Here is a 22547-nt window from a genome sequence, read left to right as displayed (position 1 = left end):
CTGCTTACCGTCCATGGATTGACAGGCAATGCATTCAATGCAGGGGCCCAAACGGCTCACTCCGACCTGCGCGAGATACCCACTGATGAGGGTGTTTGCGCAGTAATCAACCAGAACCAGGCAGTGCACCCCGATCTCCTGCCCTGGTTACTGGTCAGTTTCGTGCAGCTGAGCCACTAAACGTCTACATCCAACACGTGCAGTTCTTCCATCGTTTTCAGTTGCAGTTTGATTGAATTGTCCGCAGTTTAATTTATTTTTCCCTTCCCTCCTTCATCCACCCCATGAACCGTCGGTGCTCGCGTTGTCTCCGTGGCAACGCCCGTTGCCCGTAAGCAGCGCGCTGCCGTGTATCCTTCCGCAGGCGTGGCCGCTCGCGATGTGGATGGGCGGACGTGGTGAGGCTCCGGATCACGTGAGGGGGAGAGAGCGGCTGGCGATTGGGCCAAGGTGGGATTATTTCGGGGCGCGGCGGGGCTGGCACGGGGAGCGACCAGTCGTCCGGCGGCGAGCGCAGCCGTTCATCTCCTTCGGACTCAGCTCTCCCCTCCGCCTCCCGTCTCCTCGTCTCAGTGCAGTGGGGCGGTCGCCGGGAACACCGGCCGGATGCTCAGCAGGTCGGGCAGCGTCCGTGAGGGAGGACGAGGGGTGAAGGTGCTTCAGAATGACCGGTTTGTTGGTTGGATGGAAGCTGACCCTTCGCCCCATCGAGTCTAGGGTGACCAGAGCAGGACAGAGGAACGCAGGGCTGTCATGGAGCTGCAGATGCTGAATTCCTGAGAGAGCAGTTACTGATGGAAACGGGCCCATCGAGCCCATGCCAACCATCGATCATCTGTTCACACTAGTTCTGTTATCCCAATTTTGCATCAATTTACTACACAGTAGGGGCAATTTACTGAGGCCAATTAACCTACAAACCCACAGGTCTTTTGGATGTGGGAGGAAACCGAAGCACCCCGAGGAAACCCACGCGGTCACACGGAGAATGTGCAAACTCCACACAGACAGCACCCGAGGTCAGGGTCAAACCTGGGTCTTTGAGGCTGCGGCTCCATCAGCTGTGTCACTGTATGTTTAACGAAACAGGGGCGGCTGGTGGTCTGAAATAGTTTAATTCAATGCAGGGGCCCAAAGGGCTACAGGGGATTGGAGATAAGGGTTTGTTCTTTGGAAGGTGAGTCCAGACTCAATACATCACCTATCCATATTCTACCCTGACCTCAGGTGCTGTCTATGTGAAGTCTGCACGTTCTCCCTGTGACCACGTGGATTTCCTTTGGGTGCTCGGTTTCCTCCCACATTCCAAAGTCATGTGGGTTTGGAGGGTAATTGTCCCTAGTGTGTAGGGAGTGGAGAAAGTGGAGTGACATAGAACGTGAACTCGAAGGGCCTGTTTCCATGCTGTATCTTTAAAATAAAATATGGGTTCTTAAACAAATCCATTATCTTTTGTGATTATAATTCCAGATTATTAACAGAAACAATTCTGCAGCAGCCATGGTGTAATTTGAATTCAGGTGTCTGGATTGTTGGTTCATCCAGTAATCTAACGGATGCATCACCATACATGCACCATTCTTTCCCAACAAACACAAAGTACTGGAGTAACTCAGTGGGTCAGACAGCATAAAATCATAAGTGATAGGAGCAGAATTAGGCCATTTAGCCCATCAATCATAGCAGATTATCTTTCCCTCCTAACCCCATTCTCCTGCCTTCTTCCCATAACCTCTGACACCTTTACTAATCAAGCATCTCTGGAGAACATGGATTGGTGACGCTTCAGTTCAGGACCCGTAACGTCATCTTTTCATGTACTCTAGAGATGCTGCCTGAGTTGCTCCAGAGCATGGTCTTTTTTTGTAAACCAGCATCTGCAGTTCCTTCTATCCTTCCTGACAAAGTCTGGTTGTCATTATCCATGTCCTGCATAATTGTTTAGTCGCATCTTTACTTTCCCTTAAGTTGAACAATCACTGCTTCCCCATTGATCATGCAGTTTAAAAAAAAATCAAAATAAGGTTTCAAGGTCAGTTTATTGTCACATGTACCAGTTAAGGTGCAGTGAAATTTGAGTTACCATACAGCCATACTAAGTGAAAAGCAACAAGACGCACAACCACATAAAATAAAAGTTAACATAAACATCCATCACAGTGGATTCCGGATTCCTCATTATGATGGAAGGCAATAAAGTTAAAACTTCTTCCTCTTTGTTCTCCCTTGGTTGGGGTAGTCAAACTATCCGCAACTTTATTCAGAGTAAAAAATATAGACAAAACAGGAACTGCAAAAAATCTTCTGACATTCTTGCAGGCTATATATACATACATTAATTGCATCATAATGTCGTGTCATGTAGTTGAAAGCCTTTTCTAATGCTCAAGTTGTTAATTCCCTGGCTGTGACACTCTAACCCCTGCTTGATGATGTCTCATTAAAATTGCTCCCCCTTTCCCCCAGAACAGTTTAACATTCTACCCTGTGGATACATTGAAGCCAATAGTGTATGCTTTCCCCCTCTCTATTTACAGGTAACTAACTGCAAATAGTCCATCATCATAAATATTGGATTTGTTTTGCACTTTGCAAGAGATGGGTCCGTTTAATCTGAATTGGACAAAGTGACAATAATCAAACAATTCACTCAAATATTTGTTGGGAATAAATGGAAAAGTATGAAAAGCTTGCAAAAATTAGTGAAGGATCTTACGGAGTATTGTTCAAAAGCAGAAACAAGGATACAGGGCATGTTGTCGCCATCAAGATATTTGTGGAGTCAGAAGATGATCCCTTGATAAAGAAGATAGCTATGAGAGAAATCCGCATGTTAAAGGTATGGCTTAAAGAATATTTACGTTTTTAGTTGTTATTAGTAAATAGTTTAGTGTTACATTCCTTCTATATTTTGTGCACAATGTAAGTATTCATTTTGTTGGAGAAACTGTACTTCTGAACTGTGCTTCGATCAGTTGGTGTGTATTCCCAATCTTCCAACCTACCTCATTACAGAAGACACAGAGTGCTGAAAAAGGGTCCCAACCAGAAATGCTGCCTATCCATTTTCTCAAGAAATGCTGCCTGGCCCATTAAGTTACTCCAGCACTTAGTGTCCCATTGTGTATGAACCATCATCTGCAGTTCTGTGGTCCTACATTATCACTTGGCAGATTTTGTTCCACCTCTTCTCCAGTTTTCTCCACCTACCAGAATCAGTCTGGTCCATGGCCCTTGTGAACCAGCATCTGCAGTTCCTTGTTTCTACATTGCAGATCTTAGATTTTTTTCTCTGGAACTGTAACACTACGATACCGCTAAACTATTTGCACGCTGGTATCTTTCTCTTTGCTCTACCTGTTGTACTTGTCTGAAGCTTGACTGCACTTATTATCTGATTTAATTGGATGGGGTTCAGGTTAGTTAATTGGATAGCATGCTTACAAAAGCTTTTCCGTAGGAAGGAACTGCAGATATTGGTTTAAACCAAAGATAGACACAAAAAGCTGGAGTAACTCAGTGGGACAGGTAGCATCTCTGATGAGAGGGAATGGGTGACATTTCGGGTCAAGGCTCTTCTTCAGACTAAGTTTTCAGACAAAAGCTCTTCACTATCTCAATACACATGACAACACCATTACCAGTAATGACAGACATTATTATCTCCATTTACATTTTTGATTCCTTTAGAATACATCTCCACACCATGTTTTGTAATCTTGTATTTACTTTATCCGCTTCTATTTCGTACATTCTTATGAAGTTTATGTCTGTTGATTAATTCTGTGATGTAAAAGATCTTATTAACCGTGGTGTGAATTGTGCTGTTTGAACAGTCCATTGGGGCACAATGGTGCAGTGGGTAGAGCAGTTGCCTCACTGCCAGAGATCCGGGTTCGATCTTGACCTTGGGTGCTGTCAGTGTGGAGTTTGCACGTTCTCACTGCGACTATGTGGATTTCCTCCAGGTGCACCGGTTTCCCTCTATTTGTGTGCTAGTTTCATTGTTCGCTATAATTTGCGTAGGGTGAGTGGTGGAACCTGGGGAAAGTTGATGAGAACATAGGAAGAAGAAAACAATAGGATTAATAAGGGAATGGGGGTGGTTGATGCTCAGCATGGACTTGATGGGCTGTAGGGCCTGTTTTTATGCTGTATTTCTCTACGACTCTATGACAGAGGAAATGCTTTTGCATTTTTAACCTCTCACAATGTTATTTTACATCGTTCAAATCTCTCTGTGTGCTTGCCACCATCTCCGTAACCTCAATAAGTCCTATTAACTTCAGGTTCCCTAATTCTGTTCCTTTGAGCAACCCTGATTTCCTTCCCTTCCACCCCCTGGCTCAGCTTAATAAAAAAAGAACAGCTTAGTCAGGTGAGATTGCAAGTGGAGAGGACCGAGAGGCAAGGAGTCCATGGCAGCAGTATGTATGCAGATACATAGGCTCTCTCTAGTATGAGTGAAGGTTGATGAGGGAGAGCTGGGGGAAGAGTGAGAGGAAAGAGAGAGAGACTAGTGAGGGTGGGAGACATGCCAGAACACACACACTCTCAAAGCAAGCCTTCAGTAAAATGCCACCCCTGACAAACCTAAACCTACTTTAAGAATGTGTGGGATGTTGTACAATGGAATTATACTTTGTATGTCTAGGAATCCCTGTGTGACTAGTATTGACATACAACTTTTCTATGAAATAGAATTTTATTTTTATTTCATTAAAGATAATGCTGATAGAATTAGTGGAAGAGGTTTGACAAATTAATAGATTGAGCCGCAGTGAGGAATGTTTAAAATTCTGATAGAATTCAGGAGTGAGAGATGACATGATTGAAACATTCAGTCCTCAGGGATCTTGATAGGGTGCCATTTAGAGAAGATGTTTCATCCTGTGGGAGATTCGAAAACGAGAGATCGCCTTAGACGTTAAAGATACAGTGTGGAAACAGACCCGTCAGCCCACCGAACTCATGCCGACCAGCGATCCCCCCGTACATTAGCACTGTCCCACACATTAGGGACAATTTACAATTTACAGAAGCCAATTAACCTGCATGTCTTTAGACAATAGACAATAGGTGCAGGAGGAGGCCATTCGGCCCATCGAGCCAGCACCACCATTCAATGTGATCATGGCTGATCATTCTCAATCAGTACCCCGTTCCTGCCTTCTCCCCATACCGCCTGACTCCTCTATCCTTAAGAGCTCTATCTAGCTCTCTCTTGAATGCATTCAGAGAATTGGCTTCCACTGCCTTCTGAGGCAGAGAATTCCACAGATTTACAACTCTCTGATTGAAAAGGTTTTTCCTCATTTCTGTTCTAAATGGCCTACCCCTTATTCTTAAACTGTGGCCCCTGGTTCTGAACTCCCCGAACATTGGGAACATGTTTCCTGCCTACAACGTGTCCAACCCCTTAATAATCTTATATGTTTCGATGAGATCCCCTCTCATCCTTCTAAATTCCAGTGTATACAAGCCAAGCAGATCCAGTCTTTCAACATATGACAGTCCCGCCATTCCGGGAATTAACCTAGTAAACCTACGCTGCACGCCCTACAGAGTATAGGAAGAAACCGGAGAACTTGGAGAAAACCTATGTGGTGGCCACATGGAGAACGTACTAACTCCATTCAGACAGCACCCATAGTCATGATCGAACTGGGTCTCTGGCGATGTAAGGCAGCAATTCTACAGCTGCACCACTGTGCCGCCCAAACTGTTCGCTCTTTAGAAATTTCAGTCTGAAGAAGGCACTCGACCCGAAACGTCACCCATTCCTTCTCTCCAGAGATGCCGCCTGTCCCGCTGAGTTACTCCAGCATTTTGTGTCTACCTTTGATTTAAACTAGCATCTGCAGTTCTTTCCTGCGCTCTTTAGAAATAATGGGTTGCCCACTTAAGATAGAAAGGAGGTGAATTTTTCATTGAGTTATGAAGTTTTGGAACTGATTTCATTAAAGAGCAGTGGAAGCAGTGTTAGAATATATTTACGGCAGAGTTAAAAATGTATGCGCAAGAGATGAGAGATTACCACAGGTAGATAAAAATGTACCATCATTTTATTAAGTGGTTTGAAGGACCAAGTGTCTGACTTACAATTAACATGTTTTTATGCAGAAGGAACATCCTAGATCAATAAGAATATAGGGATTAAATAAAAAATAAAGAAACAAGCTTAAATTAAATGTATAGTAATGTAGAAGATGGTCAAAGGAAACTTGAAGAAGTTATATAAAGAAAGGAAACATCCAAAGAATATTGAGGAACCTATCCGATTCCCTTTGTTTTTAAGTTCTCTTGTGAAAAATCACCTGATTCGTTGTAGAGATTAGCACTGAACTGTCACTGTTGCTAAATGTGAAGAAAAATGTAGACTATAACTTAATTACTATTTTTTATTTGTATCTTTGTAACAGCAATTAAAACATGATAACTTAGTGAATCTTCTTGAAGTATTCAGGAGAAAACGTAAATTGCATCTCGTGCTTGAGTACTATGATTACAGTGTGTTAAATGAGCTGGAGAGGTATCCCAGAGGGTAAGAGCATTTCAACTTGCATGTCTGACTATAAATATTTCACCCAGATGACAAAGATGTACATAGAAAAATAAATTCAAGATGAAAATTATTGAATCCTCATACATTATTAAAAAGAAACACATTTTCTACGCAGTCTTTCAAATGAAATCTGTTAAAATATTTGTTATTTTATGCTTTTGTCCCCCTCGAGATGATATAATGTGATAAACTTCCCAGCTGTAAGATTTAAAACATTTATTACACTGGTGCCAAGAACTTATGGTCATAAGGGATAGGAGTAGAACTAGGCCATTTGGCCCATCGTCTACTCTGTCATTCAATCATGGCTGATCTATCTCTTCCTCCTTCCCCGCATTCTCCTGGCTTCTCCTCATAACCTCTGACACCTGTACTAATCAACTTAACCAAAGGTTTATTCCTCTGTTGTTAAAGCAAACATTATTTTTTTAGAAGGCAAAGCACTGGGCATTCAGAATTTTGAAAATATTTTGAAGATATAATTGGTGTTCTTGAAGGTAATTAATATTTTTCTGGTTTAGGTTACCAGAAGCAATGGTTAAAAACATCATGTGGCAAATGCTTCAAGCTATAAGCTTTTGCCATAAACACAATGTAAGTCACGATTATATTGACATCATTATTCTCAGACAATCCAGTTGTTTTTATGCACGGGGTCATATTATCTACCATCCTGACAGATTTATACTGTCAACGTCACTAATTGTCCGTTTATTTTATAGATTTTAATCACGCAATTTAAAAATAATTCTAATATCGAAGGATATTAGAGTGCAATAAATTTCAGTGCAATAAATTTGACAAACTATTTACACTTTTTCAGTGTATTCACCGAGATGTCAAGCCAGAAAACATTCTGATTACTAAACAAGGGATTATCAAGCTGTGTGATTTTGGATTTACCAGGATGCTAAGTATGTTGTATTTCATTGTGAATGTTTCAGATTAAAAAGACATTCTAAACTGATACAATATTACATGGAGAAACATTTCACTTTTCCCCTGATTTTCAATCTCTTATTATCTGGTGATGTGAAATTCCCTCCTAAACCTCATTTTTGCAGGACTTTTAACTAATGCATAACTAGATCTTACTCTCCAGGTAAGACCTACTCCAGAGGTCATGTCCCATGTTTAAGTTAAGGTTTCTTATTGTCACCTGTACCAAGGTACAGTGAAATACTTTGCATGCTCTCCAATCAGATTAATTTGTGAACAGCGGTTCCCATCAGTTGATCTTAAACGAAGCAATAACCAATGGACTGATGGACATATATCTCTGAGTGCTCCACATCATGTACATGGATGTCCACAAAACAACCTGCAGAAAAGTTTCAAACATGGATTATTTTCCATTAAACATTTTAGAGTCATACTAGACCAAGTGGACCCGTTGGGCCCAAACCTCTCCTGCATTGGTGCAGCACCCTCTCCCCCCTCTTCTCTCCTCACTCCCTAGAAGATAGATTTAAACTTTAAAATGTGAATAACTAATAATATTACACCAATTTCAATGAAAGTTCTTCCATTAGCACCAAAGGGACGACTGTGCGTAAGGTGGGCCTAAAATTGTCGCGCTATTGTGTACCGTTTTGGCTGTAGTTCAGGATCAAACAAACAAACAAACTTTTTTGACCGTTTTCTGTGAAACAATATAAATTTTACCTTCTCCCACAGCAGATCGATGGGATGATTACGCTGAGCATGTAGTGACCCGGTGGTATCAAGCACCTGAGCTACTTGTGGGAGAAAGCCAGTATGGGACAGCAGTGGACATCTGGGCTCTTGGTGTTGTCTTTGCCGAGCTCGTGTCTGGACAGGCATTGTGGCCCGGGAAATCAGATCTGGACCAAATCTACTTTATAATAAGGACCCTGGGTGAGCTGGTGATTCATCTTCCAATTGTCAGCTTTATATTAGAACACAAAACATAGAACAGGACTGCATAGAAATGGGTTCTTTGGCCTACAATGTTTGTGCCGAACATGATGTCAAGTTAAACTGATCGCATCTGTCTGTACATGATCCATATCCCTCTATTCCCTGACTTCTAAGTGCCTATCTAAAAGCGTCTTAAACACTAAGATCCTATCTGCTTCCACCACTACCCCTGGCAATGTTTTCCAGGCCCCCAGCACTCTCTGTTTAATAACTTGCGCCGCATATCTTTATGAAACCTCCCGCCTCTCACCTTATAGTTATGTACTATAGTGTTGGACATCTCTTTACTGTCAAAGGCCTGTTAATATGACATAGGTTTATATATAATGTTAATTGTGTCAGGCAGACCTATTATGTTTCCAGGTAAACTTATCCCAAGACATGAGCAGGTATTCCAGAGCAATCAACTTTTCCTGGGTGTATGTATACCTGAGGCAGATCCTGAGGACATGGTAAGTGGTGCAGTGTTGAAGACAATGGATCTAGAAATTAAGTTGGTCTGGTCAGAGTCTTAACATTCAGTAGCACCTTATCTCAATGCTAATTTTAAAGTTGCCATAGTATTGTGATCTCCAACTGAGGCCCAGGTTACATAATTGAAGACATTGCTTTATTGCAAAGTGCCTTGGCCCATCAAACCATCCAGGAGAACTTTGCAGTTACTGGTGGTCAGCCATACAGCGACAGCTGTCAATGGAAACTGTGATTCATTCACTTGCACACACACAAGCACGCACATACACACACGCGCATACACACACACACAAACAGTGCTCTCCATAATGTTTGGGACAAAGACCCATCATTTATTTATTTGCCTCTGTACTCCACAATTTGAGATTTGTAATAGAAAAAATCACATGTGGTTAAAGGGCACATTGTCAGATTTTATTAAAGGGTATTTTTTATACATTTTGGTTTCACCATGAAATTACAGCAGTGTTTATACATAGTCCCCCCATTTCAGGGCACCATAATGTTTGGGACACTGCAATGTCATGTAAATGAAAGTAGTCATGTTTAGGGTTTTGTTTTGCATATGCTTTGCATGCAATGACTGCTTGAAGTCTGCGATTCATGGACATCACCAGTTGCTTGGTGTCTTCTCTGGTGATGCTCTGTCAGGCCGGTATTGCAGCCATCTTTAGCTTATGCTTGTTTTGGTGGCTCGTCCCCATCAGTTTTCTCTTCAGCATATAAAAGTCATGCTCAATTGGGTTCAGATCAGGTAATTGACTTGGCCACTCAAGAATTGACCATTTTTTAGCTTTGAGCAGTATGTTTGGGAGTTTGGGATCATTGTCTTGCTGTCGAATGAACCGCCGGCCAATGGGTTTTGAGGCATTTGCTTGAACGAGCAGATAGGATGTGTCTATACACTTCAGAATTCATTATGCTACTACCATCAGCAGTTGTATCATCAATGAAGATAAGTGAGCCAGTACCTTCAGCAGCCATACATGCCCAGGCCATAACATCCCCACCAGCGTGTTTCACAGATGAGGTGGTTTGCTTTGGATTTTGGGCAGTTCCTTCTCTCCTCCTTATTTTGCTCTTGCCATCACTCTGATATAAGTTAATCTTCGTCTCATCTGTCCACAAGACAAGACCTTTTTCCAGACTGTGGTTGCTCTTTTAAATACTTCTTGGCAAACTGTAACTTGGCCATCCTATTTATGCGGCTAACCAGTGGTTTGCATCTTGCAGTGTAGCCTCTGTATTTCTGTTCATTAAGTCTTCTGCGGACAGTGGCCATTGACAAATCCACACCGAAGAGTGTTTCTAATCTGTCAGACAGATGTTTGGGGATTTTTCTTTATTACAGAGAGAATTCTTCTGTCATCAGCTGTGGAGGTCTTCCTTGGCCTGCCAATCCCTTTACGATTAGTACGCTCACCAGTGCTCTCTTCTTAATGATGTTCCAAACAGTTGATTTTGGTAAGCCTAAGGTTTGGCTGATGTCTCTAACAGTTTTATTATTGTTTCTTAGTCACATAATGGCTTTTTTGACTTTCATGGGTATAACTTTTGTCCTCATGATGATAAACAGCAATAAAAGTTTCCAAAGGTGATGGAAAGACTGGAGGAAAGATTAGGTGCTGAGAGCTCTTTTATACCTGCATTAAGGAGGCAATTAAACACACCTGAGCAATTACAAAGACCTGTGAAGCCATGTGTCCCAAACATTATGGTGCCCTGAAATCGGGGGACTATGTATAAACACAGCTGTAATTTCTACATGGTTTAATGGGCGGCACTGCACATTGCGGCACGGTGGCGCAGCGGTAGAGTTGCTGCCTTACAGCGAATGCAGCGCCGGAGACTCAGGTTCGATCCTGACTACGGGCGCCGTCTGTACGGAGTTTGTGCGTTCTCCCCGTGAACTGCGTGGGTTTTTTCCGAGATCTTCGGTTTCCTCCCACGCTCCAAAGACGTACAGGTACGTAGGTTAATTGGCTGGGTAAATGTAAAAATTGTCCCTAGTGTGTGTAGGATAGTGTTAATGTGCGGGGATCGCTGGGCGGCGCGGACTCGGTGGGCCGAAGGGCATGTTTCAGCGCGGTATCTCAAAAAACAAAAAAAGATCAACAAAAAAAATCAAAGGTATAAAAATGGCCTTTAATAAAACCTGAGAATGTGCACTTTAACCACATGTGATATACTATTGCTGCAAGTTCTCTCACGTGTGAGAGGCAGGAGAGGGGGTGCAGCTGTCTTGTTCACATATAGACACTTGAATGTTAAGTGGAAGGGATTGTACCATGACCTAACAAAACGTGTGAGGCTCTGGCTAGTGGGAGCTGTTCCATCTGCGTGTCTTTGACAGAATTTGGCATTGGATTTTTGGGAATTGTAATCAGCCTATCTGAAGTATTAGTTTCCAGATTATGAGAGGAATAGAGTGAATGCATAGAGTCTTTTACCCAGTGCAGAGGAATCAATAACCAGAGGACAGGTTTAAAGTGAGAGGGGAAAGATTTAATAGGAACCTGAGGGGCAACATTTTCACTCAGAGGCTGGTGGGTATATGAACTGTGCTGCTGGAGGAGGTAGTTCAAGGCTGGGACTATCTTAGATGGGTCATCTTGGTCGGCATTGACGAGTTGGGCCATAGGGCCTGTTTCCGTGCTGCATGACTTTATGACACTATTTTCCTTAATCAACAAAAGATAATTTTAAAATTATACTTTTCATATAAATATTAAGAGTGTACTGTACAGATTGTCTTCCTTACTATTTGATAAATTTGATAAATTTTCCATATATTATAGAATATGTCAATTTCTGTAGGAACCTTTAGAAGAGAAGTTTCCAAACTTAAACCCTCAGGCCCTGCTTTTCATGAAGGTGAGAAGTATCTCCTCAAACTGTAGGATGCGTAATCTATGTTTATATTTTATTCTTTTCAGGTATTGGAGCCTATTCACTGGATTCCATCCTCTGTGGGTGACCCCACAAGCCCAGTGTGTAACACTAATGACCAGTGGGTATCCCTCAGAAATCAACGTTAGCCAAAAATGCATCAGAATAGCTTTAGGGCAGTTTATAAGGGCGTGTGTTGAAAAGGGCCATGTGTGGAGCCTACCCAATGTAATGCAGCAAGTAACCACTTGATCCAGAACATCCAGGAAGGACATCAACCTTTAAAGGTGCCCTCCCTCTGATAGCCGGCACACCATGGCTGCCATGGCAGAGAGGGGGGCTGCCGGCGAGAGGGAGGGAACCCTTACATTTGGTGACAACTACCTGCCCCTCCCATCAGTGTAACATGCCAGGAGGGATGTCCCATGTGCTGGGGGTTCACAGGACCTACTGGAGGAAGTGCCTGGCAGGAAGTGGCTGCCTCCATCTCCTATGGATGTGTCTCAGTCAGTGTCCTCACAGGGTAAGTCCGGGTGAGTTTCACACTACTCTAAACCGTTGTGGTGTGATATTCATCCATTGGGTCAGAGATTCACCTCTGGGTGCTCCCGTTTCTCCCACACCCCAGACGTACGAGTTTGTAGGTTAATCGGCCCTCTGTAAATTGCCCCGAGTGTGCAGCGAGTGGATGCAAAAGTTGGATAACAGAACCAGTGTGAACAGGTGATTGATAATTAACGTGGACTTGGTGGGCTGAAGGGCCTACTGTATCTCTAAACTATAACTATCTCAAAACCAAATTCAATTATGGAAGCATGGCTGAGGGACAAGCAGGACTGGCAGCTTAGTATTCTGGGGTGTAGATGTTTCAGACCTGGCAGGAGAGGTTCAAATGTCAGCAGAGTAGTAGGTAAACAGACACAACTACAACAAGGTAGGCCATAGTACTCCTGATTGTAATGTGAATGTGCACCAAAAGTCAAACGTCACACTGAAAAGCAATGCTTTATGCTGTTAATGAATGGAAATTCTGTGCTACGACGTAAAGTTCTATCATATCGACATAATTCATTCACACTGTAAAACATTAGACATAGAGTCATACAGCAGGGAAAATAGGCCTTGCGGCCTGACTCATCCATGCTGACCAAGATGCCCCATCTACGCTGGTCCCATTTCCCCACATTGGACAACATCCCTCTAAACCTTTCCTATCCATGTACCTGTCCAAGTGTCTTTTAATTATTCTAGTACTTGCCTCAACTATCTCCTGACTCATTTACCCCCATGCTATGATGAATATGCATGTAAGTGCCTAGCTGGTGCCCAATTTCCTGGTGGGCACATTTCCACCCAAAATCATAATTGAAGCTACCTAATCTAGGAAAAATCATTGATGCATATAAGAAACAAATTGAATTCATTAGATTCAATTTCTTTCCATTGTTTCTACAAAATTGTTTTATGCGGTAGTAAATGATTCAAGCCTTTTTTACTTAGAATTGTTTGGAAATTGATCCAGTGGACAGATGTAACTGTGAAGAGTTGATTGAAAACCCCTATTTTGATATATATCGAGACGAAAATGAGAAATCCAAGCAGGGGTTTGATGGCCGGAATCGAAAAAGGCAGCAGGTATACATTGCCCAATTTATCAAATTAAGTATATGTTGACTACAAAAATAAATGAAAAGTGAAAAAAATGAATTAAATTTAAATAACCTGAAAGAAAATACTTTAAAATAAAATCAACTTTGGACCATGAGGTAAAATGTAACTTCATGGGGCCAGGATCGGATCACTTGTTATCTGAGAGTGGGTCGATAACGTAAACCAGCATCTGCAGATCCTGTGTCTACACCTTTGCACCATTCCAGGCTCTACTGTGCTCAATGTTTTCTCCCTTGTCTCTGTTTTAATTTCAATTTGGAACCCATATCCAGAGACTTACCACATCACATGTTTAAGGGAGCATGGAAACCGGGCCCAGACAAGTTCAAGGAAGCTGGGAAATGTCACTCAGTGAACCAAATGCAGACCTCCCAACAATTGATCTTACAAATTCAGAATTTTGATGTCCAAAATTCAGAATTTTGATGTCCAAAATTCAGAATTTTACATCAAAATTCATAATATGGCACGTAATGCAACTTTTCAGCAAAATAAAAGTATGCACGCCAAATGCGCGTCCGTGTTTGCGCTACATTCACATGTGAAAAACAACTGTTATTTCCAACAGTCTGTAGTTCTTGGACTACATGTACAATGTCAGGCCTATCATGAGTATATTCTACTATTATAGAAAGGTTATTGAACAGAAATACTTTTTACAACAAAGAAAAAATTATTTTGTTTTGTTTTTTCTATTTTGCTTTTTCCTTACACATCCCAATTCTCTTGGTATTGAATAAAAGAACAATGGTCATAAAATGTATGACTAAGTTATGAAGAGTTTCATTTAAAAAAATTGCACATACCCAATTTAATTGAAGACATACTTGCTCCAGTGGTCTTCAACAGCAAATCACAACGGTCCATGTCCCCCCAACTCCCTCTCCCCACTACCCCCAACTCCCACCCCCCCTACTCCCCCCACCCCTCCCCCCTAGTCCCCCATCCGTCCCCCCTACTCCATCCACCCCTTTCCCCCCACTCCCTCCACCCCTTTCCCCCCAAATCCACTCCCCCACGCCTCCTCCCCCCGACCCCCACTCCCTCCTCCCACTCCACTGCCCCCCTCCCCCGCATCCCAACCCCCCCCTCCCCATCCCCTCTCAACATCAACGGGCCTCACACTCCGCAGCGATGCTGGGCCAGCGGCGAGGCCAGGCCAGCGGTGAGGCGATTGGCGAGGCTGGGTCAGCGGTGAGGTGAGTACAGCGGTGAGGCGAGGCGAGTACAGCGGTGAGGCGAGTACAGCGGCGGGGCAAGGCGAGTACAGCGGCGAGGCGAGGCTAGCGGCGAGGCGAGTACAACAGTGAGGCCAGGCTAGCGGCGAGGCGAGTACAGCAGTGAGGCGTGTGTTTTGTGGAAAAATGTGAGGCGAAATCAGAATGGCGGAAATGAAGTAAGAAAGCGGAAACTTTCCGCCAAATTCGGAACGGTTGGGAGGTCTGCTAATGCTGACCATTGTGATTTCAATATTCAATGGTTCAATTGTACTTTGCAGAATGGGTCAGCACTTTTGTGGAATTTAATATCTACATCAGCGAGCATCTGAACTTCCCTCAGTTCTTTTTCATTACAGCAGAATTGATCATGCTGTTTAAATATTCAGAAGTGTTGTCACACTAGACCAAGTGGATCCGTTGGGTCCAAACCTCTCCTTCATTTGTGCAGCACCCTCTCCTCCCTTCCACTCCCCACTCCATCCCCCTCAACTCCCCTTTTCCTCCCTCCTAGGAGATAGATTTAAACTTTAAAATGTGAATAACTTTAAAAATATAACACCGATTTCAATGAAACCTCTTCCATTAGCACCAAATGGATGATGGTGAGTAAGGTAGGACTAAAATTGCTGCGCTGTCGTTTACCATTCTGGCTGTAGTTCAGGAACAAACAAACGAGAGTTTTAGTATATAGATGTGCAAATGCAAGGTGAAATTCTTTCTTTACGAACAGTCCAGTTAATTATTGCCATAGCTAAGCACATCCTGATTAGCAAAGTGTATATAAATAGTCCACTGAGCCCACATGCAAGAGGCACCATGTTTTGGCACCATTTGCAAGGTCCAGGCCCATAGATCTTTAGGGCTATGTCCGATTCCGGCAAGCCCAAGGCTGCTGCAGGCCACCAACGATCGCCTTCTTTAGTCGTTTGGATTGACCAGCGAACTGACATCCCTCTCCTAATGCAACAGGCAACACTTCTGAATGTTTAAGAATAATTTAAGCCACAGTTTTAAGAATAAGGGGTTGGCCATTTATAACGGAGATGAGGAAAAACTTTTTGTCAGAGAGTTGTGAATCTGTGGAATTCTCTGCCTCAAAAGGCAGTGGAGGCCAATTCTCTGAATGCATTCAAGATAGAGCAAGATAGAGCTCTTAAGGATAGCGGAGTCAGGGGGTATGGGGAGAAGGCAGGAACAGGGTACTGATTGAGAATGATCAGCCATGACCATATTGAATGGCCCACTCCTGCACCTATTGTCTATTGAATATTTAAACAGCATGATCAATTCTGCTGTAATGAAAAAGAACTGAGGGAAGTTCAGATGCTCGCTGATGTAGATATTAAATTCCTCAAAAGTGCTGACCCATTCTGCCAAGCTCAACATGTGAATAATGCAGCTGCGACATGTTCAGAAAGAAACTATCATCTGTGACATAGGTTTTAAAGAGTAGCCTGGAGACACAAGGAACTGCAGATGCAAAAAAAAAACCTACAAAAAAAGACAAAGTGCTGGAGAAACTCAGTGGGTCAGGCAGCATCTCTGGAGGACATGGAAAGCCGGCGTTTTGGGTTGGGACCAGTTACTCCATCATTTTATGTATTTTCTTTAAAGAGTAACCCATTGAGTTTCTTAAAGTGAGGGAGTCACTGTTGTGTATTTGGCATTAGCTATATGCAGCATCAAATTAGCTTACTAAAAATGTCTAGAGTAATCCATCTAATTATAATCCTCGCATTTTAACTATAATCTGTCATCAATCAAAAATTATTCTTTTATTCTGTAATTTAAACTGTATCTGATGAAGTATAAACTCCAAATTAACAAACTGTTTTAACTAGCAAATTCTGATTAAAGTTGAGAACGCTCACTAACATGAGAACTGCAAAGAGTGGAAGGGTCCCAATAACGAGTGATGCACATGGCTGTTATTTCTGTGTTATTGTATATATGATAGAACTTTATTCATCCCCGGAGGAAAATTGGTCTGGAATTGGTATACGTGCAAGGGCTTATTTTAATTCAACTTCCTAGAAATCTTGTAATCTTCCAGAATCACCATGTGATGAAGTTGGAAATTATCTCCACGACTGCAGACAGGGATTCTGGAGAGAAATCCCCATAATTTTATGGGCGAAAGGGATTTATTTTGTAACCAGGGGATGTCAGATCTAGGTGTGTCCTTTAAAATCGAAGGGGATATCCCCCCACAATGTGTGCGAGGTTGGGGGTTGGAAGATCCAAGGTTGAGTTGGTTCAAACTCTCTACAGCCTGAACTTTAGTATTATTCCATGAATAATGAATTATGATTTTAACCACTCCCCTGACCTCTCCTATACTTTAGAGATGGGATGTAACCATGGCATTAAAATCAAGGACGACAGCAGACATGATGTGCACTTCTGCTATATTTATTAGTTTGTTCTATCATTTTTAATCAGCTTCTGCCTCAGCTCCCTGGTAATAATGGTTCTCCGGCACCAGATCCCAGGAGGCAGGCTCGTCACCAGCAGTATGATCACCTGCCCACCATCTAACACACACCATCACTTCAGTATGGTCCTGAACTGAAGGAGAAATGTATTCAAGATTTGTATATGACTGAAATGCCTTTATGGATGTTAATTTGTGATGTGTTATATTCTGTAAATTTGATTCTTGTATTTTTTTTTAAAAGGTTTGTATTTAGCTCTTGTTTGTGTTTCTTAAACTCAAAATGTGATTATTTTAACATGGCAATAAAAGAGTAAATTAAATGCCGCAACAGAAGTGGGATTTGCGTTTGATCATCTATGGGTTGACCACCAAAAATGTGCTTGACTCAATCGTAAATACACATCTGCAAATTCACTTTGCTCTTAGATGCACATGGTCCATCCCAATTTTATATTTCAAGGCAAAAAACAGAAAACGCCGAGAATACTCAACAGGTCTGGCTACACCCAAGCAGAGATGTGCATTGTGCAGCCTACCCTTCTGCGTATTTCCAGCCTTAGCAGCTGTTTCTTAATTTACATTCATGAATAGGCTGGAGACTTTGGTGGCACAACAGTAGCGTTGTACCAGAAACCCAGGTTCAATCTTGATTTATAGGTGCTGTCTGTATGGAGTGTGCATGTTCTTCCTGTGATCGTGTGGGTTTCCTCCCACATTCCAAAGATGTGCAGGTTTGTAGATTAATTAGCTTCTGTAAATTGTCTGTAGGGGGTAGGGTAGAACAAGTGCATGGGTGATAGCTGGTCAGCATGGATTTGTGGGCCAAATAACACATTTCCACACTGTATCTCTCAACTAAAATTTATGACGTCCACAGACCAGCTTGGATTTATCCAGTGACTCAATTTCCTTCTCCCAGATTGGCCCTTTAGCCCAAATTGCTAATTAACAACATATTTCACTCCAACCCCATCCAAAAAGCCAAGTACAAGAACAGCATGCTTAGAGAAAGCAGTTTCTCTAGTATAGATCTTTATTCGAGGATGAAATTAAAACTGAGATAAAGGAAAAGACATTAACTAGGGTCAACTCTGGAATAGGTCCATTACTGTGAAGGTGTACGTGTTCATTTGCACCCAGAGTATGTATTTGGACTGACTTGATGTTTTCTCTCAACAAAACTTCACCTTACATTGAAGTGTGTCATGCTCACTGCACAATTGTAGATCACAAGGAGATCAGGATTATGAGCAGCCCTAAACAGAAAATAAAATGCAGGGATGCCTGTATGGCGGTGAAAACTAGGTAGAGCGGGAGATGGAGTCCAGAATGATATCAATCTCTTCAGAGTCAGAATCATATTTTCAAATTCATGTTAAGATAGTTTATTCAGCATTAACAGAAGCTACAATAATTCCACAGCATACCATATTTGAATAACATGATTTCTATGAGGAAAAAGTTTGATTGGTATACAGATAGCACAATAAGACTTTTAGTAATAGACAGTCAAAATTCCACAATTCAACTTTAATGCATAATTCACTGGATTGATGAGCATGTATCACTTATCAAAGAACATTCGTCCTTCCAAGGGACTGTGAGAACTTTAAAGTTGCAATGTAGTACCTGAAAAATTGGAAAATCAGTCATTTTTCCCCAAAACATTTTCGGTTACACCTGAATCGTTCTGTATCAGCTAAAGAATAGTTAAGCACAGAATGAACTTTCTACATCAACCTTGCGCTGTTGGCAGCTGGTGCCGGCAGCTGCCAAGGCACTAGGTTTAAAATTTCCCGCTCTAAACACCTGGCTCTTCAAGAACCTTTTTAAACCTATCCTTTGATCAAATTTTTTTGGGGGCCATTTCTAATGTGGCATCGAGTCAATTGCCGTTTTGATATTACTCATGTAAAGCACCTTGCGAGCATTGGAAGCCGGGGCTGGTGAGGCCTTGTGAGTCGGGATGGTATTGGCTATAACCAAAATCCATTAAACAAGGATTCATTGTAATCCCCGATCTGAGATCCCAACGCCTGGCATTTAGCTTCCAAGGCACTAACACATGGGGGAGGGGTCAGGCATTGGCCGCCTTCCAATGTTCTTTAAACTCATTGGAAAATTACCATGTCACATTTTTTAAAAAGCAAATTAAAGCTGTTCCGCAATATTAAAAGAGGAATAGCACCAGTTGTCCAGAAAAGCTGCTCGTCAGGTACCCAAGTCCCAACTGTGACCCATGGTCAGAATTTTACTGTACTGGGAACTCATTTATTACTACTCCAAAACAGATAGCCAGCTTATTTTTATTTTAAGCACTAGTCAACATATATAGCACTGGAATTGATACAAGAAAAATGTTTTAGGTATGTATTCAAGGGGTTGAAGCAGATGCTACTGACAAGCCAGGTAATGATTTTCTTCAAATATTTGTGGGGGGGGGGGGTGCTATTTTGTTCTGCTAATCATTAATTCCATGTTTGTCACAATGTAACCACAGTTAAAGCCTTACCTCCATCGGTGAAACAAAAGCACAGCTATCCGCCTTTTCAGTTCCAGTTTTCCGGCATTCTGTTTTCCCAATATACATTTCAATGTAGAACATCACACCACTAACCATCTGATGACAGACCAAATTTTAAAATCACAACATCAATCACTGAATTGTAAAAATCACGAAGCATTCATCATAACGTGGGAACGGTGTCACTTTGCTCTCTACAATTTATTTCAGCATAAAATTGATTTCCCCACTGGCCTATATTAAATAATGCAAATACAGAAATTTCCATCAGATGTTACAGAATTTGAATTACACTTTTAGTCGCACCACTGGAAGTGAATCTTGAGGCCAAAAGTTTTGTGCAGTTCTTCAGTTTCCTGGTAACCCCACTGTGCACAACTGAAGAGCAGCCCATTTCAGATTTCTGACCACGATGTAATTAAACTTTCTTGTGCAAAGGTCCACTATACCAGTTAAACACAAATTCCAAATTATTTGGCAAATTCTAAATACATGACAATTGAATACACATTCAAAACGAACGGTTACAATTTGTAAAGCACGTTTCTTGCCGACATTGCCAGTGGCTCATTGGTAACCTCGCATGCTGAGACATCCAAACCCACTCCAGAATCCAGTGTACAATCCAGCAGAGGCTCTTTCAGCTTCTCAATGGACTTAAAAGAAAAAAAAGCATAGCATTCAGAAAACTGAAAACCCCAATGTCTTGGCCATGACCAATTACAATTATATTACAAGGTTATTTATTCCAATTTGTGTGCAAAACTTTGCTGCGCCATCACTTCTCTAGTGCAACACTTCTGTAGTCTGTAGGGAAGGTTTGCCTTAGCTCGGTGGTCTCCAGACACTGCCTGACCTGCTGTGAATTTCCAACATTTTTTGTTGGTGACATATTTTTAAAAATGCTTATAAAATGTTGTTAAAAAATGTAGGTAAAGCTAGAGAATACAACCCCTATTTGACTATTGTAATTGGACAAGCTATGCCATTGATCGTCACGAATTACACTGAATTGGGAACGTTTCTCATAACTTTCATTATTCCAACACAAAAGTTGGTCTGGTTTGACGTACTTTGGCACACCACACGGACATACCCACGAAAGCTAAATGCCTCGCTCTGCAGGGGATATGGCATTCTGTGCCAACATTTGCTGCCCAGTTTAAGAGACCCAGTCCCCCAAATATATAGGTTGGGACTGATGCCACACCAACACCTCCAATTGCCAGAAAATGACAGACAGAGAAAGGTTCTATGGAAAGAGTAAAACAGAGTTAACACTTGTGCTGGTTGAAGGGGACAGTGCTGATGAGAAAGCAATTTATTCACAAAATGCTGGAGTAACTCAACAGGTCAGGCAGCATCTCAGGAGAGAAGGAATGGGTGACGTTTTGGGTCGAGACCCTTCTTCAAGAGAAAGCAATGTCATTATGTTTTACACACTTTAAAGCCACTCAGTAATTTGTGTTCCCAATGGATTTGATAATATTATAATTTACTGGTGAACCCTCCCTGGGATGGTGGGACTGTCATATGAGGAGGCTTGTATTCACTGGAGTTTAGAAGGATGAGAGGGGATCTGATAGAGGCATATCAAATTATAGGACTGGACAATCTAGATGCAGGAAAAATGTTCCCAATGTTGGGGGAGTCCAGAACCAGGGGCCACAGTCTTAGAATAAAGGGGAGGCCATTTAAAACTGAGGTGAGAAGGAACTTTTTCACCCAAAGAGTTGTGGAATTGTCTGCCACAGAGGGCAGTGGAGGCCAAATCACTGGATGAATTTAAGAGAGAGTTGGATAGAGCTCTGGGGGCCAGTGGAATCAAGGGATATGGGGAGAAGTTGGGCACAGGTTACTGATTGTGGATGATCACAATGAATGGCGGTGCTGGCTCGAAGGGCCGAATGGCCTCCTCCTATTTTCTATGTTTCTAACAACACGAACTCGCCAGTTATCGAGTCGGTGCGATATATGGATAGGAAGAAATGCAGGCAAATGGAAGTAGGGTTAGCACAAAAACGATGGGCAAAACGGCCTGTTTGACGGAGTACGGCTCTCAGATCGTGTCCCACCCACCTGCTGCTTGGCGGACACCAGCCTCTGGGATCTGTAGAGGTAGACGTCGTTGCTCTTCATGTTGTACTTGGCGATGGCGAAGTTGGCGGCCTTCACCACGTTGGCGTTGTCCACCGAGATGTCAGTGGGCGTGCCCAGGGGCGGCGACGGCGCCGACTCCCTCCCGAGCCCCGCGTTCAACATCGCCTTACCGCACGCGCGTGCGCGACCGGCCAGCGCCGCCACCAGCGCCGCCGCCAACGCTGTCACCAGCACCGCCCTCATGCCCATCCCGCGCTCTCCCGCTGCCCAACCACCGCCCAACCACCGCCCATCCCGCTAACTGTCGCCTACAGCACGCGCGGCTCCTCCTTATAGAGCCGGCATGAGGGCGGGGTCAGCGAGCAGACCCCGCCCCTCGCACCCCTCCCTCCAATAACGAGAGTGCCAGTCACGGCACCTGACACCCGATAACCTTATTTGGAATGGCGGCGCTTTTTTTTCCGAACTGTTTCCCACCTCGGGCGCTTCACGCACGACGATGGCGGGCAGGGCGGGGCCCGGGCAGAGCAGTCCAGGGCCGGGCAGGGCAGTCCGGGGTTGGATGCAGGAATTTTTTTCCCACAGTTGGGGAAGTGCAGAACCACAGGTCACAGTTTAAGAATAAGGACTGAGATGAGGAAAAACGTCTTCACCCAGAAAGTTGTGAATCTGTGGAATTCTCTGCCACAGAAGACAGTGGAGGCCAATTCACTGGATGTTTTCAAG

General features: G+C 42.9%; 2 protein-coding genes across 5 annotated transcripts; one reads left to right on the top strand and one right to left on the bottom strand.

Annotated features, from left to right (window-relative positions):
• The first annotated feature begins 320 nt into the window (after nucleotides 1-320).
• On the top strand, nucleotides 321-17432 carry LOC144596650 (cyclin-dependent kinase-like 4). 3 transcript variants are annotated; one of them, XM_078405260.1, is made up of 10 exons: nucleotides 389-654; nucleotides 2538-2839; nucleotides 6423-6544; nucleotides 7087-7159; nucleotides 7389-7479; nucleotides 8243-8443; nucleotides 8870-8958; nucleotides 11798-11854; nucleotides 13370-13504; nucleotides 17203-17432. In XM_078405260.1, the coding sequence occupies exons 2-10, from the start codon at nucleotides 2672-2674 to the stop codon at nucleotides 17296-17298; spliced, it is 1032 nt and encodes a 343-aa protein (XP_078261386.1). In that variant the 5' UTR covers nucleotides 389-654; nucleotides 2538-2671; the 3' UTR covers nucleotides 17299-17432. The 3 variants fall into 3 exon arrangements, with proteins under 3 accessions (XP_078261385.1, XP_078261386.1, XP_078261387.1); XM_078405261.1 differs by lacking the exon at nucleotides 11798-11854; XM_078405259.1 differs by lacking the exons at nucleotides 13370-13504; nucleotides 17203-17432 and having other exon boundaries at nucleotides 321-450; nucleotides 8849-8958; nucleotides 11798-12221.
• LOC144596652 (cystatin-like) lies at nucleotides 2098-22124 on the bottom strand. Of its 2 annotated transcripts, none has more exons than XM_078405263.1 (3): nucleotides 21801-22124; nucleotides 19710-19817; nucleotides 2098-4041 (listed from the first exon to the last, which is right to left on the bottom strand). In XM_078405263.1, exons 1-3 carry the CDS (start codon nucleotides 22068-22070, stop codon nucleotides 4012-4014), a joined length of 408 nt encoding a protein of 135 aa, XP_078261389.1. In that variant the 5' UTR covers nucleotides 22071-22124; the 3' UTR covers nucleotides 2098-4011. The 2 variants fall into 2 exon arrangements, with proteins under 2 accessions (XP_078261389.1, XP_078261388.1); XM_078405262.1 differs by lacking the exon at nucleotides 2098-4041 and adding an exon at nucleotides 18577-18826.
• Nucleotides 22125-22547: the final 423 nt, after the last annotated feature.

Source organism: Rhinoraja longicauda, chromosome 9 (genome assembly GCF_053455715.1).
Source record: "Rhinoraja longicauda isolate Sanriku21f chromosome 9, sRhiLon1.1, whole genome shotgun sequence".
NCBI classification, from domain to species: Eukaryota; Metazoa; Chordata; class Chondrichthyes; order Rajiformes; family Arhynchobatidae; genus Rhinoraja; species Rhinoraja longicauda.
This window is presented reverse-complemented; position numbering and strand designations above follow the sequence as displayed.

What these genes read in the sequence shown, in the direction of transcription:
- LOC144596650 (XM_078405259.1), top strand. Translation starts at nt 2,672, where the DNA reads ATGGAAAAGTATGAAAAGCTTGCAAAAATTAGTGAAGGATCTTACGGA. An exon ending in GCTTTTGCCATAAACACAAT is followed by an intron (nt 7,160 to 7,388) that starts GTAAGTCACGAT and finishes ACACTTTTTCAG; the next exon opens with TGTATTCACCGAGATGTCAA. An exon ending in CTTTATAATAAGGACCCTGG is followed by an intron (nt 8,444 to 8,848) that starts GTGAGCTGGTGA and finishes TAATTGTGTCAG; the next exon opens with GCAGACCTATTATGTTTCCA.
- LOC144596652 (XM_078405262.1), bottom strand. Translation starts at nt 22,070, where the DNA reads ATGGGCATGAGGGCGGTGCTGGTGACAGCGTTGGCGGCGGCGCTGGTG. An exon ending in TGGTGTCCGCCAAGCAGCAG is followed by an intron (nt 19,818 to 21,800) that starts GTGGGTGGGACA and finishes GTCTGTCATCAG; the next exon opens with ATGGTTAGTGGTGTGATGTT. An exon ending in CTTTTGTTTCACCGATGGAG is followed by an intron (nt 18,827 to 19,709) that starts GTAAGGCTTTAA and finishes CCAATTTTTCAG; the next exon opens with GTACTACATTGCAACTTTAA.